This window comes from Anopheles cruzii, chromosome 2 (assembly GCF_943734635.1).
Source record: "Anopheles cruzii chromosome 2, idAnoCruzAS_RS32_06, whole genome shotgun sequence".
NCBI classification, from domain to species: domain Eukaryota; kingdom Metazoa; phylum Arthropoda; class Insecta; order Diptera; family Culicidae; genus Anopheles; species Anopheles cruzii.
Genome location: NC_069144.1, coordinates 21,029,297 through 21,046,367, shown reverse-complemented (window position 1 = coordinate 21,046,367; position 17,071 = coordinate 21,029,297). Strand labels below are relative to the sequence as shown.

Sequence of the window (17,071 nt, the reverse complement as noted above, 5' to 3'; positions counted from 1 at the left end):
TCTGATGTCTTAATACGTTTTCCTTACGGGCAAAGGGTCCCACAAGGCGGGGGGAGAGCACCCTATTTCATAAGAAATGATCTGGAAGATGCCTAAATTGCCCCCATTACCGCGTGCGCTCGCTCATCGCACCTTTCCGCAGTTCCGTATGAAAAACAAATGATAATTTCCCAACGCGCGGCGCTTAGTGCAAACTTCCTCCTCGCGAGACTCATTTTCCCATTTTCCTGATATGCGCACAGACTCGATCGCTTCACCAGCAGCAAACATAATTGAAGCTTTATGAAATTAACGAACACAAAAAACGGCACCGCGGCCACATTTTATCAAAAGGTTTTGCTCTGCGCGGCGCGCCAGTGTTACGGCGGCAAAGTGCTCGAAGGAATTTGCTCGGTTTGTTTTTGTGGAACACACACATTTAAAACTTGAAACATATGCTAATGAGCAAAAACGACGACGACCAGCTTAATTTGCACTACAAAAAGTCCAGACCATCTGGTGGTCTGGAGAACGAAAAACTTCGTCACGCGGTGTAGAAAAGGACGGTTAAAAAACAGGGGAACTAATGTGCAGCTGGAGCAGCACCCCAGAAGGGCCCATATGGTACGTGTTGGCTACGATCAGTTCCGGACAACACAATTTTCGCGCTTGTCCGGTGTCGTCCACACATTTACCGCGGTGTTTAACCGGCGCAGCGGCCCTACCAATGAGCGATTATCTTACACCGGAAGTAAGCTTAGAGTACACAATTTAGCTGTCACCCGTTTTCGAAAAGTTGGAAAAGATAAAGGAAAAGATCAAGAAAAAGGGCACACCAACCCACAAAGCCGACGATTTTCACCATGCGGCAGAGATCCTTGAGCATCGTCGATTTCTAGGCCGCATATGATAGCATCCAGAGTAAAATTGTATAAGACCAAGGCTAGTTTTGCAATGCTGGCCATGCTTTAGAAAGACCATGAGCAACGTCACAAGCCAGATGGTAAGCTCTCTAATCCTTTCGCTACCACCAAGGGATTGCGTCAAAGGGACGGCCTAGCAAGGCTCCTTTTCAGCTCTTGATTAGAGATCTCAGAGAACAGATACTTCAAGTCCAGTCAGATCCTAACCTATGCTGCTGCCGATGCCGAATGTTCGCGGTCAAAGATTAGCACTAACAACGATTCTTTGCTGCAGGTCAAGACCGCTCGGCGGTTCCAGATAAGTACGCGGCGGTGAAACTGACGTTATTTTAATGTTAAACCTCAACTCAACTCAACTTTGTTCGCTATAGTTAGAAGCCCCTCGAAGGAGGTTTCGAAGGCGAAGTAAGAAAAAGGCCCCCTGGTTTCGATCGACCCTCGATATGTGGAAGAATGTTACCGCTCGGGTTGATCAAATTACTTTACCCCTTTTTTCCAGGTTTGTGCGTTTTCGTTTCTTTCAACTCTACCTTGTTCTCTTTCTCTATCTCTCTCTATCCGGTTCTCTCGTTGTTGTCTTTCGCTTTTTTCCCCGATTGAACCCACAGGCGTCTAAAAGATATTGTTTCGATGTGTCTGCCCCGATCGCAAACGCAGACAGAAAATTAGAATGCGTCCACCTGACGCACGCTGCATCATGAGTCGACGAAAAGCCGGGACAGAAACAGCCAACACTACGGACTGCGGTTAACGATTATCAATTTAGCCGAAAACGATAACCTTCAATCAGAGCGAGTTACATTGCTGGCCACAAATTGGGTCTATTATTGAGGCTCCATTTCAAAAGCGAATTGAAGATAATTCCCTCGACTCGTCCACTTTAGCCTTTTTATAAGACAGTTGTGAAGTTGATGATACAGGTGTTTCTGGCGAATTCCTCATTATCCTAGCAAAACAGGCAAAAACACATACTAGGTGTATGCATGAAAAATCGGGAACTTAAAAAAATGGCTGTACCTGCCGATTGGGACTTCCCAGTTTTGCTGTTCTTTCATCATTACCTTGTTTCGACATCAGGTAAATGATTTCAGGTCGAAAAAAAAATTATTTCGGTTTGCAACCCATAATTGAAAGGGTTAAACTATGTCAACTTTTGTGCCTGAAAATGACGTTTTGCGGGGATTGTTATTTTTCTGCCCCTGTTGAAGAAAACTGCTTCGGAATCGCACCAAATGCTTGTCGGGACTTGTGTTTGGAAGATCACAGTGCTTTGAGTGGTTTAAAACATTTCAAAATGGCGATTTTGACTTTACAAAAAAAAGCCTTAAAGGACTCCAAAAAACGAACTTTCTGGTGGGACAGAAAGTTGTGGTGTTTCACAAGCTCCTAAAATCTGATGCAAACGTTAATTCCGATCGCTACTGACAACAAATGATCAATTTGAACCATGCATTTATCGAAAAACGACCAAAATGCAATTCTAGGGGGTTCCGATGGGGGCGCCTGGTGGCCCGTGGAAACAAGCACGAGGCCCCCCCAAAAAACAAAACTGTTTGAGGATACTATCAAATCACTTGGATGGGAGTTGCTATCCCTCCCCGCGTTATTCACCAGACTTGGTTCTTTCCGAATATCATTCATTTTCCTCGATAGGACACGTATTGGCTGAGCAGCTTTTCGTTTTTCTACGAGGAAGTCAAAATTGGATGACTAACTAGTTTACTTAAAAAAAAGAAGAATTCTTTCGCCTGGGAATCCACGATTTAGCAGAGAGATAGGAGAAATGTATAGCTAGCGATGGCACATACTTTGAATAAAATAGAAATTTGCATAAAAATTTTATAAACGTTTTTTGTGTGATAACAAATCCCGATTTTTCATGCATACACCTAGTAGAAGTTCTAATCGCGCAAAAATTGATTCAATCATTGATTCTTGCCGTACGATCGCCCGGCGCTTCGGGTTCCTTGCTCGCGGACTGCGTGGGATAATCTTTTGATAAGCCTTGTTTCGGGCGCTCTCTATCAAAAACGTTACACAACCAGCGAATTTTATTGCCCGTAACCGGGATAACGAAAAAGAATTCTGCCCTTATCGTCCACCGGACCGATTACTATTTTTACGAGCACAGTTCCCATATGGTGCCCCCGATAACGTACCTCGATTCCGATTTGTCGCATGTTTGTTGGTGAAGACGATCCAGCGGCTGTCACCGGCACTTGTACGATCACCAGTTAAAAAAGGCTTAAACCTGTTCCTGCACAGCTGATCAAACTTTTGCTGCTGACGCGAATTGCACTGTTAGGTTTTGGGTTCTCAACAATCGGAAACCCGATAAATAAACAATAAACGGAAACGCGCACTTCGAATGCTCGCTCTCTCTCTTTCTTTCTGTTTTGCTGCCCAGAAATTTCGGGAGTGAGAGTTGCGTGAACTAATTCTAGCACTTTTGTAAACAAATGTTGACGAATGTTATAAATGTGCTGAAAAGCTAGCACCACTTTTCTGTTTTCGGTGTTTTGTTTTTTGACACCTGTCACAGGTTTGTTTGGATGATCCGCGAAAAGGATTATTCGATGGTAAACATAGCGTTCCGTTGCTCGATCGGCAAGGTGCAGCGATCGTTCCCGGCAGTTTTTTAACCCTTCTCACTCCGCAACCAACCAACTAACAGTACGGCCAAACCTCACGGAATACTAGAGCACGTCCGAGCACTTTAACCGAAAAACGTAAACGCCGGCCAGTGAAGATCAATCATACATTTGCCTGTACTTAATGTTTCGAAAACCAACAGCACGCAATGAAACACAACCCGCTTGAATTGGAAAAAAAAATTTCTGGCTGGTAGTAACTGTTTGAATCTGTTTTATGAATTCGACCGATTTGAGAACCTAACTTTGAACCTTCGAACCAGACTTTCAGACCTGACCCGGATGAAAATTCTCTCCGTATAGCGAGAGCGCAGGAATGAGCGAGAGCTTTCAGAGAGAGCCACGTGCGATGAAAAGCTTTCGCTTTAATTCCAACTGTCATTTCGCGTGCAACGACAAAATTTGAATTAGAATTAACGGTGCACCACGAAAAGGAAAACAATATCATGAAACAACAATGTAAGAACACGAAAAGAATTTTAAACTCTAACACATAGCGGTTTGCATCTCGGGTTCCCGAAGGTCAACGCAGCTAACGGTAGAGTAAAAATCAATTCCGACCAATTCCGGGCCAGTCCGATCGCTCATTATGCTCATCTCGTTTGTTCCCGCTCCCCGTCGTTGATTGGAATCTGTTTCCATTTTGTTCGCTGTTATCCCGGTTCGCAAAAGTGTTCTTCGCCAGCGCTCGAAATGTGGTAATGCAGCCGGGTTTCGATGCATAACTAAGTGCAGTTGCGAATTATGATAGCGGTCGGTGTGCCGGGCTTGTTTGGCTTCGGCTTCGGCCTTTTCTCGGTAGCGTAATTTGTTCGATTGGATTGGATTTCCTTCCGCAAACCAGAAACTTGTGGTGATTGGTCAATCTCCCTGCCCTGCTGATCTCATGCGCAACTTCATCATTTCGCGCCAGAGGACCTACATATTATTGGTTGTGTGTAAATGCGTAAAGCCAGCTTTGGAGCACGTCCTTCACATGGAATAAAATGTCATTTTCATCGACATTCATTTTCCCAAAACTGGGGAATCCATTTCGAAAAAGTGCCACTTGTCATTTTCTCCGTGAGCGAAAACGAATAAAACAAGTTCGGGTCGAAAGTTCGATTCGATGGCTTTCTCATCGTAAAAGAAACCTAAAAAGTAATACTTTATATTCGCACCACACGAAAGCCGACCTTCACCGTGGCCGGCCTTCAATAAGAGAAATGCGCAATTTTTTGTTTGGGAATTCGTTTTGTTTTGCGACTCCATACTCTCTGTTAGCGGAAGCGCATATTTACGTTGACTTTACGATCGACAGTCAGTCGAAATGGGGGAAAACTATTTGGACCGTCTTGTGACCGATTGTTCGTCGCGCAAAGCTACGGATGGATCGAATTCATGCGAAGACGGAAAAATAATGACCCAACAATTATCTCAAGGTTGCCATTATCCGTTTGCCGATTCCAAGAAAAAGCCTAATTCGGTCGCATCAATCGAATGTCTGCGACCCATAAAAGAAGAGAAACACGAATTAAGTTTAGTTTTGGCAGTAACATTAAACCTTTTGTGGTATTATTAGAACTCTTGAGCGATCTGTTACGAATGATCCCCAATTCGACGAAGATGCCCAACGAAGATGCCAAACGCGATCGATAGGCTCCAGTATAAGCAATCAGGTATCAATTAAGCAGCAATGAATTTTGGCTAACTTTCCTCTGTCAGATATTTCCACGAAATGGGTGGAAGCAAAAAAGGCAGCAAACATAAACAAAACCATAAACCGGAAGTGCACCACTGTTTTCCTGCCAAACTACACTTTCACTGCTGTTTATCACAGCAGGGCCGACAGCACAAAACCAATGACCACGAACGCACTAATCTCGGTATATGGATGGCCTCATCGTGCTCGTGATTTCGCTTTTCCACTCTGGGTTTTCCAATCCGACCGGATGGTGATATCACCGATTATGCATGCAGCACAGCATCCCGCGGTCGGCTTCACGAAACTAGATCTGCTCTCCTTTTGCCAAATTTTCCTTCTCCGGAGCCACTCGCATATGCTGTCGATTAGGGTTTTTATCCAAATAATTGCAACCACCCCGTGAACCAGATTGGGAACGGAGCGAAAGAGCATCAAATGGATGTTCGGATCGATATCATTCCGGTGGCGTCCGGTGGCGTCCGGTGGCGTATGTGGGTGAATTATGAGCGGATCAAAGATGATCATGCTCAACCGCAGGGGAACAACATTTCAGAGTAGAAAAAAGAAAAATCAAGCAAATTGATCTGATTTTGGCTGAGGAGCAAGGTAGCGCAAAACTAGCACAAACGGTAAAAATACCGATTGGCCACTGTTGGGCCGTGTGGAAACGTGATAGATATGGTGGCAGATTAGCGCGATGCTCACATGATCACCCCCATCAGCCATTACCGAATAATTGCCCTCGGCCCCCGGGAATCAATCAGTTTGCCCGCGAATCAGTTATTGCACCGGCGCGTTCGGTTCGTACGTTTGGCTTGGCTTTCTTTTTCCGGTTCAATATTGTTTTGTTTTGATGAAGCGGACGGAAAACTTTCATTTCTTCCGCCCGAACTTTATTGGGATCGTCTCACCAAAACACTGAGCTCGTAAGGAAAGGGCAATGTTGTATAAACGTACTTTACAGTACCCAATTCGACATGCTCTTTGATACTGCACTGTAACTGTGTACTTTCTATCGCGGTTCTAATTTATAAATTACTAGCAGATCCCGGCGCGCGTCGCTGCGCCTCATTTCATCCTTATTTCTCGATTGGGAGGCGTTTTAGAGGACTTCTTGGTGGGGTATCCGAACAGCTTCGCTTTTCGCTTCCCGTTACTCATACTTTTCAAACGATCGGACTTCCCGGTGACGTATTCGTTCAATTTCCCTTCCCGCCTCCCGTTACTTCTCCGTTTCCCGGTGACGTATCCGATCGGCTTCCCGTTGCATACATGTCAAAACTCGCACCACCTGAGTTTGGCTGAAATTGCTTGAAAATTATCCGAACTTTGCTGACATTAACCCAGATTTTGTATGGGAGCCCCCCTTTGTAAAGGGGGGAGGGGTTTCAAACATTCACCAGAACATTTCCCCTTCCCCAAAACTCCCGCCTGCCCAGTTTGGTTCGATTTGTTTGAAACGTTTGGACGTAACGTATGGGCGTTACGGTACGTTACGTTTGTATGGGAGCCCCCCCTCCCCGGAGGCGTGGGAGTGTCAAACTTTCCTATTCACAATCCGGGGTCACAAAACTACGCTGTGCAAAATTTCACGCGGATTGGTTCAGTAGTTTTGGAGAAAATGCGGTACAGACAGACAGACAGACAGACAAACAACCATTTTTATATATATAGATTTCCTTTTTAAAATACAACATTCTGAAACGCAACATGGGAACGTTTCCTTTCAATCAACCGCGAATTTGGTTAAACTTTATGAACAGATACTTTGAACGAAGTGTGAGGAAACATTTTAACATTTACACATTTATGTTGATGTAGAAAATTCGAACGAGTGATTTTTTTCAATTAAGCGAGCAGTCACGGATTCAAATTGCGTTCGATTTTAAATTTAATTTTTCAATCGTTTTCGCAGTCGCAATGCAGTCGACATCAGTCCGAGTAAGCTATGTGCCGAGTTGTCGAGAAGAACGGAAGGAAACGAACTCTTGTGGCGAATTGTTTATCGCGAATCCCGAAAATGAATGTCGCAAAAACCGGCAAATGCATTGTGGAGCTGGAGTGCACGGAAGATTCGGAGCCATTTGAGGTAAGCGCTAAGTGCCTACAGAAAACCTATTTTGTTTGAAAAATAGTTCCTTTAAAGTTTAATAAAACTTTTCCATAATTCCAGAAAAGGGTGGTCTCATTCAACGTTGGCACCGAAGCACTGGTTGGCCGGCTGGACCGGAATCCTCCGATCAATCGGGACAAGACTTTTTATTTCAGTAATCGAATCATTTCCCGAAAGCATGCCGCTCTGTTTTACCTAGAGGGCAAGTTCTATCTTAAGGTAAGTTTTGATGAAGATTGCACAAAAAACAGCATAATAAATTTCGGTGGTGGTAACAGGATTTAGGAAGCACTAATGGATCGTACCTTAATGGTGAACTCGTTGGCGATGTGGAGAGTGAAACGCAACCAACCGGAGCACGAGAGATCAAATCTGGCGACGTGGTTCGATTCGGAATACCTCGCATAACCATCGCCACCGAAGAACTTCACAAACCCATCGTAGGGCGGCTGACACTTACTGCGCCAAATGATGTTAGGGAGAGAAAGGGTGACGGACCGATGAAATGTTTCACCCCCTTCGAAGGATATCTGGAGCACGCTGAACCGCCGACCGTTCCGAATGAGGCTCCGGCAACGACGAAACAAAAGCCCAAAATGGCACACTCACCCACAAACGCTCCTAAAAGTGTTAACCACCAGGGGACTGATACGGATACGGTCGAATCAAGTGATAATGGGACACAAACGATCGGCGATAACGATGCCCACAACTTGAAAAGCCACCAAAAACTCCTGGCGCAACGCTGTTCGTTCCTGCAAGCAATCCTTCTCTGTATGGCGATCATAGTGGCCTACCAATTTCATCTGTTGTTCTTTTCCATTGGTTGAAGATAATTAATCGCAGTTAAAATTACAATGTTAGATGTTTATTTATTAAAATTGTATTAAAACAGCATATTTTCATTGCTTCTAATTGACTACTTCTTCAAGTGTTTATATTTATTAAGTTTTTCAAAAAAACATAACTTCTGTGCTTGAGACGAAAAATATCAAAGGCTGTCCTCAAATGGACATAAAACAAATGTCACTCTGTCAGCAGATAGAACAAGTGATCATGAAAATGATAAAAATGGTTTTCCACTGTAGCTTTGTTTTTCAAAACCGATTGGCCGTTAGAGTGAAGCCCCTTTGTGTATGCAATATCTTAACAGCTAACAATTGAAGCGCTGCAGCACTGTCGCGCTGTTTGAATTTGGTAACTGATCGACGAGATTAAAAGTTGATCAGATAGCACATTGTTAATTTGGGAAAGGCAAAACATCGGTAGCCACTGCTGAGGTAGGCCAGCAGCAATCAATGGAGACCTATCCAGATTCATTCATAAAGCGCAGCTCCTATCTCTATATCCGAAGTCAATCCGGAAGTAGCGTCAACGACTCGACAAGGTACCACCGCAATCCGTGGACAGCACCAATCTCTGGGCTGGTCCTTATCAATTCTTGGCAACCAGATACCCGCTGCGAAGGGCGTAAACTGGGGTCTAATGTGTTGTTGAGAGATGCACAACGTCTGACCGATACGTGTCTTCCAAATCATCCTAACGGGGTCGCCGGCTAATGAGTGTACCGGTTTGGGTCGAGATTTCGTTTATGGCTCCAATCGAGACAGCGGCGGCATTTGAAAGCGCTTGAACTGTGTCAATATCAAGAGCAGTTCCTTATCAAGATTACAGCGGGTATCGATCATCCGTCGCCCGAGCTCTTGCTTCGTGGCGGTCGTCGGAGAGGTCGAGGGCATATTATCTCCGCTATCTAAGGAACCACGATGCAATCGTACTTTTTATCGACGAAACTCCTAGAAGCGGTCTTTTGAAATGCTAAATATGACACGTAATTAGCCTACGGCAAGAGCCTGTTACTGAGGGAACTGTTGGCTAGGCATTTTTAGGTTTTAAAGTTATTTTGTTATTTCCATACCTTTACAAGTGGTTTATTACTGTATTGTTTTGTAGATTGCTCCTCTACAAGTGTGTTACAGAGATTATAAATTTCAACAACATGAAGTCTTAAGAATAATTTAGTCTGAATCATATTATATGTACAAACATTAGTTTTTTATCACTCATAGATGGCGATGGCGCAATTACGAAGGTGTAACGAGCACCTTTCAAATGCTTCAAATCCATCACTTTCCAATTAGAACCAGACTGCTCCGCTGCGGCGGCAATATGGTAAACTAGATAAAGGGGCAGGGAATCACACTAGCACCTGTTGTTGGCGGGGAAGAACACGTCCAGCTCGGCCAGTATCATGAACGTCACAATCAACAGATAGCCGATGGCCAGCGCCACGCCAACCAGCTTCCGGAGTGTGTATTTCGCGATGTACAGCACCACGTAGAGCGTGGCGATGGCGACGAACAGGGCGAGCACCGAGTATTGCACGCCGTATGAAGATATGGCGATATAGGCCCCGGTTGACGGGCCACCGTCGATCATCGTTCGTATGAACCAGGGCAGTCCGAGCGAAAACAGGATCGCCAGTGTGTTGGCCCCGAGTGAGTTCGAGACACCCATGGCACCGTTTCCTGGAAGGAGCCCATGGCGTGGAAGTAGAACGAATTGGTTAGTGCTGAGGTACAAAGCCGGCCGGTGGGAGCGTACCTTTGCGGATCAGCGTCACCGCCGAGGCAGCCTCTGGCATGCAGCCTCCGAACGCCAGAAACGTCATACCCATCACCGTGTCCGGTACGCCGAACGTGAACCCGATAACGGAGATCATCCAAAACACGACGTACGCGCTCACTCCGATCCAGCCGATGCAACAGAGAAACGTCAGCGGGTACAGCCTCCGAAACCGGTGCGGATCGGGCACAGTGAAGAACACGACCAACCGGTATGGCCAGGTGAAGAACCACAGCACCGTGCGCCAGTTGGCGGTAGATTTGGCGGGTAGGTGCGTCAACCTAAGCCACTTCTTGCTCACCGGTGGCCGTTCGACACTACAACCTTCGCACGTGGCCGGCACATCCACTAGTTGGGGTGCTGCTGGTGTGCTGTTCTGCCCTCCACCATTCTCCTGACCGTATCCTGTCACCATCTTCTCGGGATAACCTCCACTAACGCTCATCATCACTTGGCTGATGTTTTGCCCGAGCACAGCGATTGAACACTTCGGATCCACCTGCGGTGCCACATCTTGCGGCACTTCCAGCTCTAGTCGACCGCAGAGGTTCCACTTGTGCTGAATGTAGCGTACCGCAATCGCTTTCAGCCGATCGTTCTTGAACATCACCACAAAATACAGCACATAAAAGATTGTAAACAGCATTGCCTCGTACCATTCAATCCTTCCGTCCCAAACGCACACGACCAGCAGCGAGGTGGAAATGCAAACGATGATGGAATCGCGTGTCAGTGGCCACCAGTCCAGCTGTACGTGCTGCGAAGAACCAAAAGGGAAACAGTTTATCTTCACGCGAACTGTGCGGGGAGTAACTCTTGGCTCGCCGTAATAGTACCTTCTTGGTCAGCATCCCAACCAGCGCCGCCACCCCGAGCGTGTTAAACAACATCGAGCCCATGATCGTACCGACTCCAATGTCCGAGTCGACCGCCAGCGTGCTGATAGTGTTGGTGAAGAACTCCGGCATCGAGGTAGCGGTAGCCATGAAGGTAGCTGCCGCCACGTCCTGCGACAGCTTCAAGTCTTCGCACAGACACTCCACCGAGGGCAGGAAGTAATCGCTGCAAACGTACGCAAGCAGCATAAAGAAGTAGACAGCGGCTAGGAAGTGCAGTACGATGGCGCCCTGTAGCCGTTGCTCCTCGCTGAACATGTCCGGCGGCAGATCGTCGAGGCTCGTGGTGACGATACATATCGACGGTGACTGAGATTCGTTGCCCGTCGCCGTGTCACCCACCGATTGGTCCACGAACTCGATCGTTGCCCGGGCGACATAGGTTTCATTCTCCAGCCGGTACCGGGAGCCATTGACTAGGGCATGATGTGTGAGAATCTTTGGAACTGCAGGTGGAGGGTAGACAATATTGGAGTAGCATTAGTGACGGACCGGCGATAAATTTGTGATTTCAGTTCTTCCCCGAAAAATCCCACCACCAGCGGAAAAGTATGTCATTGCCACTATGTTTCCGATTCAAGTGCGACTTGGCAGCGTGGGCTGTATCGACATCGTTGTTTGAGTTGCTCGCCTACCGGGAGACGATCACGTTTTTCCCGTACCCTTGGTGGCCACTCAAGACGGAAACTACTTCAAGTTTTACAGCTCGACTGCTTGGTTCCATGTAAAGCGGAGGAGACACGGCAAATGTTTAGTCGCGTCTCAAAGTATGGTACGGAAGACGCCACATTCCACTAGTAGGCATTGCGAGACGTGCGTTAGGGTAGTAAAATGATAACGTTGTTCTAGGAGGCGACGCGCGAATCTTTTCCGTTTGATGGACGCTCATCGACAAACACAGACAATTTCTCGGAGATCCCATGCAAAGCAAACTGTATTTACTTGCATCGCTCATTCGTGAAGGTAAGTAAATTTAAATCCCAATGAGACGTAATTTCACTAGTTTTATTCTACAGCACCATCCATTACCGAATATAGCATTCAGCGACTGCACACCAAACACTATTAGCAGTAGTGCGATCCTAGTAGCCCGGAGACTACCTTCGCTCGGAGAATGCTTCATAGCTTCTCATCAGCACTCACACGACCAAAGAACTTTACGCAATATAGACACCAGGTTCACTTATGAAATGAAAGAATGAAAAGGTCCCTTGGCTATACTTTCGTCACCAGCTTTACAAGCGGTGCAAAAGCCTTTTTCAGTCACACTTTCACACCGACAGTTCGCATCTACCTTCGATGCGCATCAGCCAGCAACTGTCGTGGCTGAGGCAGAGCAGCGCAAGGAACCGAGCGTTTTCTGGGGGATGCCTACTTGATGGCACTCCACACCGTGGTGAGTAATGCTATCAGCGGTTCCTCAAGGGTCCGGTAATTCTATCTATTTCCACGGCCGCTATCGATGTAAACGGTTAACAACCTTCTCTGTTTATGTCGCTGTTGAGCGCATCAGCTGTTTGGCCTGCTACGCCGAAACCAAAAAGGGGTTGCATTCCGGTGCCGGTGGCGTGGCTAACAATGTTGGGCACTCTAAGAAATGGCGGAAACCGGTGAAATGGTACGATTTGGTATCGTGTTCTTCTACAGGTACTACCGGGTTTGAATTGAGCGGGGAAAAGTCCAAACTCGAAACTCCTCTGACGCTTGCGCCTAATGACGATTAACGACCGTCAACGTGGGACCGTGAGACGTTCTCAACCCGCCAGCCAGTGGGCTCATGCGTTCATGGAGAAAGTCCCACAGGTAGCGTGCCGACAGGTTTGGCTCGGAACACCGCTTGGTATCAAGTGCCGGCGAAGACGAACCCTATTTGTAGCTAGTTACAAGTGATTACCGTTGAATATGCCACTGGCAATAACATTCAGGAGCATCAGTGTCAAGCATTACTTCAAGTACGCCATCCATAAGAGGTCACTAAACGGGATAATTTTAGTTATCTCTACGGTAAGTAACATTCAAACAACAACAAGACTCCCGAGTTCGGCATTTAAACTTCTCACTTAACGCTCATCGATTACCTGCATTTAGAGGCGTTATTTAGAACATGGCGTGGCTTAGTACAGGATTTATTTGACGACGTAATAGAACGCCAGAGGTGAAGAAAAACGAAGCGCTATCTCATAGATCCAGAGGCAAGGCCACCGGTTAAAAGTCACACAGAGCGCGCGTACGTAGATAATGAATGTCATCGATTTGTTAAAAGAATTAGATAAAAGTCATTGCTATCACGGTCTACGATGGGAATGGATTATGGCGGGGCAAATTACCGCCGATAACGGCGCACATGATGAAGGTTAGCTATCGAGTTCTATTATAACATTCGCACTTGCATTGCACCTCCAACGAAGACGGCACTTGCGTTGGTAGAACGTTTAAAATTTTGTAGCGAATAAAGTCACAGCGAAATAATGAACAGAACCTGCGGAACCGAACACCTGCGTCGCGTAATAGTCTGCGCAATTTGGCAAAGAACCTTGATAGGAGTATTTTTCATTTATTACGAACTACCAATTGTTACCTGCTACCAGCTATATTTTGCTAGCTTATTTACTGCCATCTACACACAGCACATGTTTTGAATACTACGCTTTTACGAAAGACTTATGCCCACCGAGCTAACGTCGGAGTAAATATTAGTTATTAAAGCGTGATTGCTGCAGCCAGTCTTGAGTATCGCCACGGTCATAATATGTAGAACACGTTTGTTTCAAAACCTAACACAACAATGACACAACGCTGGTGTCAAATAAGGTGCGCAGAGCGTATCACTGACAATCACGAAACCAATAGCCGCAGCATAAATTGCGCGCGTTCTGTGAACCACCACTGCCTCGCATTAAGGCATGTTACCGTTTAAGTTACGTTCTAATGGACCACCTTTCTAAACAGGACACACTTAACCACTAAATGAACGCTACCAAGATGGGAACACGATGGAAGTGAACGCAGGGCCGATGCCACCGGCAGGATGAAGCCTAGCTGGGAGTATATTAATCTGGTAGAGAGACACAAGCGCCGGTCAGCACTCGTCGCCGGAGGGAATGATAACGTCCAGTTCGTTCAGCACCATGAAAGCGACAAACAGCGCGTACCCAACGAAGAGTATCAGTCCGACGGTCTTGCGCAGCTTGTACATGGCAATGTAGATCACCAGGTAGAGGAAAATAACTGAACCGAGCAGCGCAATGATCGAGTACTGTAGCCCGTAGGAGGCGATCACCATGTACGCGTTTTCACCGCTGCCACCGTCGGCTAGCGTGCGAATGAACCACGGCAGCCCGAGCGAAAACAGGATCGCCAGCGTGTTGGCGCCCATCGCGTTCGAGACGCCCATGGCGCCGCTGCCGGTACGGATCACCAGGATGGCAGACACCGCTTCCGGCATGCAGCCACCGAACGCCAGAAACGTCAGCCCCATCACGGAGTCGGGAATGTCGAAGGTGTAGCCAATAATGGTTAGCAGCCAGAATGTCATGAACGCGCACGCCGCCAGATAGACGACGCACATGATGAACGTTAACGGATACCAACGGCGTGCCACGACCGGATTGGGGATGGTAAAGTGGGTAACGAGTCGTAGCGGCCAGCTGTACCACCACCATGCGGTCCGGTACCACGTTTCCGTCGAGATCTTCCATAGCGTCATGCTTTCGTACTCGCCCGTGTCTTCCACCACGTGCCGAGCGGGAACTGAAAGAAAAGGGGGGTGCGTCAGTGAGCGGATGCAGATGTCCAGCGATGCATCCTAATACTTACTCTGCAGTTCACCCATCCGCATCTTGGTTTCTGCCATCTGCTCGGACAGGATCGACGCCGTCGACGGCCGGAAGGCCGGCTTGTCGAGTGTCTTGCGTGGCAGGTTCGAAACGGTGGGCAGTTCCTGTTGCTGTTGCGCCTCTGCCGCGATTCGCTCATCTTCCTCGATGTTGCGAATCACGCGAGCGCACAGGTTCCACCTGACTTCGATGTACTTCTTGGCCACCCTCATCAGCCGCTTGTTTTGGAACATCAGCACGAAGTAGAAGAAGAACAGGATGAATAACACCATCGCCTCGTACCAGTAGATCCGCCCATCCCAGGCGAACCCGATCAGCAGCCCGATGTGGGCCATGAATATAAAGGCGTCGCGCGTCAGGGGCCACCAGTCCAGCTGAACGGGCTGCGTACGGCGGAAGGGTTTCAAAGATTAGTTTGCGCTACCTAAGCAGGGCCTCCGCTGGGCGGCCAACAGCAAGGATTTTGACGAACCATTTTTGTCGCTAAGCCAGCCAATCCAGCCACCCCGAGTGTGTTGAAGAGCAGTGAGCCCATAACCGTACCCAGGCCCATGTCCGAGTCGGCAATGAACGTGCTGATGGTGTTGGTGAAAAACTCGGGCATCGTGGAAGCAATCGCCATAAACGTGGCCGCCGCAACGTCCTGTCAGACGAAAGGAAATAGTTTGAAGAACGAAGCCCAGAACGCTCGGCGAACAAGAACCTCACCTGCGTGAGATTTAGATCCTCGCAGATACACTCGACCGACGGCAGGAAGTACTCACCGCACACGTAAGCGACTAAGGTGAAGAAGTAGATGGCACCGACAAAGTGCAGCACGATTGCGCCCTGTAGCCTTTGCTCCTCTGAAACGGAAAGTGGCATTGCGGTTAGCTCCGCGGTCATCTGTGATCTGCAGCATTCTACTCACGCGTAAAGATATCGTCGGGCAGATCGTCCATCGCGGAATTCTCTTCGCACTCCACTTCCTCGGTGCGACCGTCGGGCAGCACTTCATAGTTAATCCGGCGCCACGGGTACCAGTGCCAGGTGAGCTTCTCTAGTTCGATTCTTTCGTTAAGTGTCAGATGTAACGGGACTGCCGAAACTAGTGTAGTCGAGTTGTTCTGGAGTGGAGTTGTACTGGAGTACAGCGAAACCGTGGTCGAGTCATCTAATCTGGCTGCAGCTACAGTCGATAACGAATAATGAAATTCGATTCTTTCAGAGCTGTATTTACATCAAACGTTTTCATGCAAGCTAATGCACTATCGTTTCCATTGAATAAATGCCACATATTGCCGATAGTTTCTGACCCAAGTTCTTTCGGAAAAATTTACCACGAAATCGGTAATCACTTGTTACGATCTTGCCCTAGACGTATCGTAGAGGTGAAAAAGTCCTTCATTCTAGATGAAGTGATTGATCCTTTCCAGGGGTTTAATTTATCGATTAAATACCTTCCCTGATAAATATGAGCAACTATTGATTGGAAACTAAACTGGATTGAACTATTTAAATTCATGATAGCTGAAAGCACGGTACAGGACGTAAGAATAAGAAAACATATAAACAATAATAACATGTTTTACTATAACTGTCCCATTTGTGACTGAGTAGAGCTTCGCAAATAGAGATGCCCTACCGATTCTGATGGAATCCGCCAAATATCTGTACACATTGATCATTGTAACTAATCTTAACCACGCATGACAGTTCGGCTCCAGATTGTTATTGATTAGTTATACATTTTACACTTACACAATCTATCCACGTCGTAGTCACGGCTGTCTATCAACACCATGCACATGGCCACGGGCATCAAAAGCACCAACACACTGACCGCCGACAGGCGGAGCGCTGCCCGTGCCATTCCTGGGGTTTACCTTGCCTGCCACTAATTCAACACCGGACGGTTCAGAACACGCAATTGGCAGCTCACTTTGGACACCTTCCACTAGGAGGTACACGAACTAGATCTCTTCTCACTCTAACGGAACCGTTTCGCAACCTGACACTCCTGGCACGGCACGCACTTCTGGATCCGTTGCCCGCATGCGGCGATCACTCGTTTTGGGGCATTTTCTGCCTGTGGTACTGCACACGGGGACACGCACACTGCTCTTTTGTTTGTTTTGACCGCAAAAGGCACTACTTCATGGCCGTGCGAATGAGATGAATGCTGTATCGCGAGAAACACATCGCTTCTCGCATCAACCTCGATCTCTATCCAGATCCAGTAGCTTATGCGGGTCCTGTTCGATAGGCTCTCCAGCCAGGCCTGGAACACCATTCACTATCGGAGTAACCGAAGTTGGTCGCTCGACATTTGCTGGTGCGATCCTGTGGCACTGATGGGCTGTCCCGGATTGGTGGGTTCCGGCG

At 47.3% G+C, this 17,071-nt stretch overlaps 4 protein-coding genes across 4 annotated transcripts in view; 1 reads left to right on the top strand and 3 right to left on the bottom strand.

The window, feature by feature from the left end:
- Window positions 1–3,147, bottom strand: part of LOC128267630 (uncharacterized) — a 29,782-nt gene extending 26,635 nt beyond the window's left edge. Inside the window, exon 1 of the mRNA XM_053004516.1 lies at window positions 3,062–3,147. Within this exon, the coding sequence (XP_052860476.1) occupies window positions 3,062–3,082 (21 nt within the window). The 5' untranslated portion in view covers window positions 3,083–3,147. The remainder of the gene's footprint in view (window positions 1–3,061) is intronic.
- A 4,110-nt stretch (window positions 3,148–7,257) lies between these two features.
- Window positions 7,258–8,180, top strand: LOC128278650 (uncharacterized). Its single transcript, XM_053017381.1, has 3 exons — window positions 7,258–7,326; window positions 7,411–7,569; window positions 7,629–8,180. The coding sequence occupies exons 1-3, from the start codon at window positions 7,258–7,260 to the stop codon at window positions 8,178–8,180; spliced, it is 780 nt and encodes a 259-aa protein (XP_052873341.1).
- Window positions 8,181–9,552: 1,372 nt separating this feature from the next.
- LOC128278648 (sodium/potassium/calcium exchanger 3-like) lies at window positions 9,553–11,994 on the bottom strand. Its single transcript, XM_053017380.1, has 4 exons — window positions 11,901–11,994; window positions 10,812–11,317; window positions 9,955–10,732; window positions 9,553–9,878 (listed from the first exon to the last, which is right to left on the bottom strand). Exons 1-4 carry the CDS (start codon window positions 11,992–11,994, stop codon window positions 9,553–9,555), a joined length of 1,704 nt encoding a protein of 567 aa, XP_052873340.1.
- Window positions 11,995–13,950: 1,956 nt separating this feature from the next.
- On the bottom strand, window positions 13,951–16,559 carry LOC128278647 (sodium/potassium/calcium exchanger 3-like). The gene is made up of 6 exons (XM_053017379.1): window positions 16,448–16,559; window positions 15,618–15,875; window positions 15,416–15,552; window positions 15,180–15,350; window positions 14,688–15,090; window positions 13,951–14,621 (listed from the first exon to the last, which is right to left on the bottom strand). The coding sequence occupies exons 1-6, from the start codon at window positions 16,557–16,559 to the stop codon at window positions 13,951–13,953; spliced, it is 1,752 nt and encodes a 583-aa protein (XP_052873339.1).
- Window positions 16,560–17,071: the final 512 nt, after the last annotated feature.

Excerpts from the sequence above, each read along its gene's own strand:
- LOC128278648 (XM_053017380.1), bottom strand. The coding sequence starts at position 11,994 with ATGAAGCATTCTCCGAGCGAAGGTAGTCTCCGGGCTACTAGGATCGCA. Across the intron at positions 11,318-11,900 it reads GTCGCTGAATGCTATATTCG|TTCCAAAGATTCTCACACAT; the intron begins GTAATGGATGGT and ends CTCCACCTGCAG. Across the intron at positions 9,879-9,954 it reads GGTGACGCTGATCCGCAAAG|GAAACGGTGCCATGGGTGTC; the intron begins GTACGCTCCCAC and ends GGCTCCTTCCAG.
- LOC128278650 (XM_053017381.1), top strand. The coding sequence starts at position 7,258 with ATGAATGTCGCAAAAACCGGCAAATGCATTGTGGAGCTGGAGTGCACG. Across the intron at positions 7,327-7,410 it reads AAGATTCGGAGCCATTTGAG|AAAAGGGTGGTCTCATTCAA; the intron begins GTAAGCGCTAAG and ends CCATAATTCCAG. Across the intron at positions 7,570-7,628 it reads AGGGCAAGTTCTATCTTAAG|GATTTAGGAAGCACTAATGG; the intron begins GTAAGTTTTGAT and ends TGGTGGTAACAG.
- LOC128278647 (XM_053017379.1), bottom strand. The coding sequence starts at position 16,559 with ATGGCACGGGCAGCGCTCCGCCTGTCGGCGGTCAGTGTGTTGGTGCTT. Across the intron at positions 15,876-16,447 it reads CTACGACGTGGATAGATTGT|CTGCAGCCAGATTAGATGAC; the intron begins GTAAGTGTAAAA and ends TATCGACTGTAG. Across the intron at positions 15,553-15,617 it reads GCCCGACGATATCTTTACGC|AGGAGCAAAGGCTACAGGGC; the intron begins GTGAGTAGAATG and ends TTTCCGTTTCAG.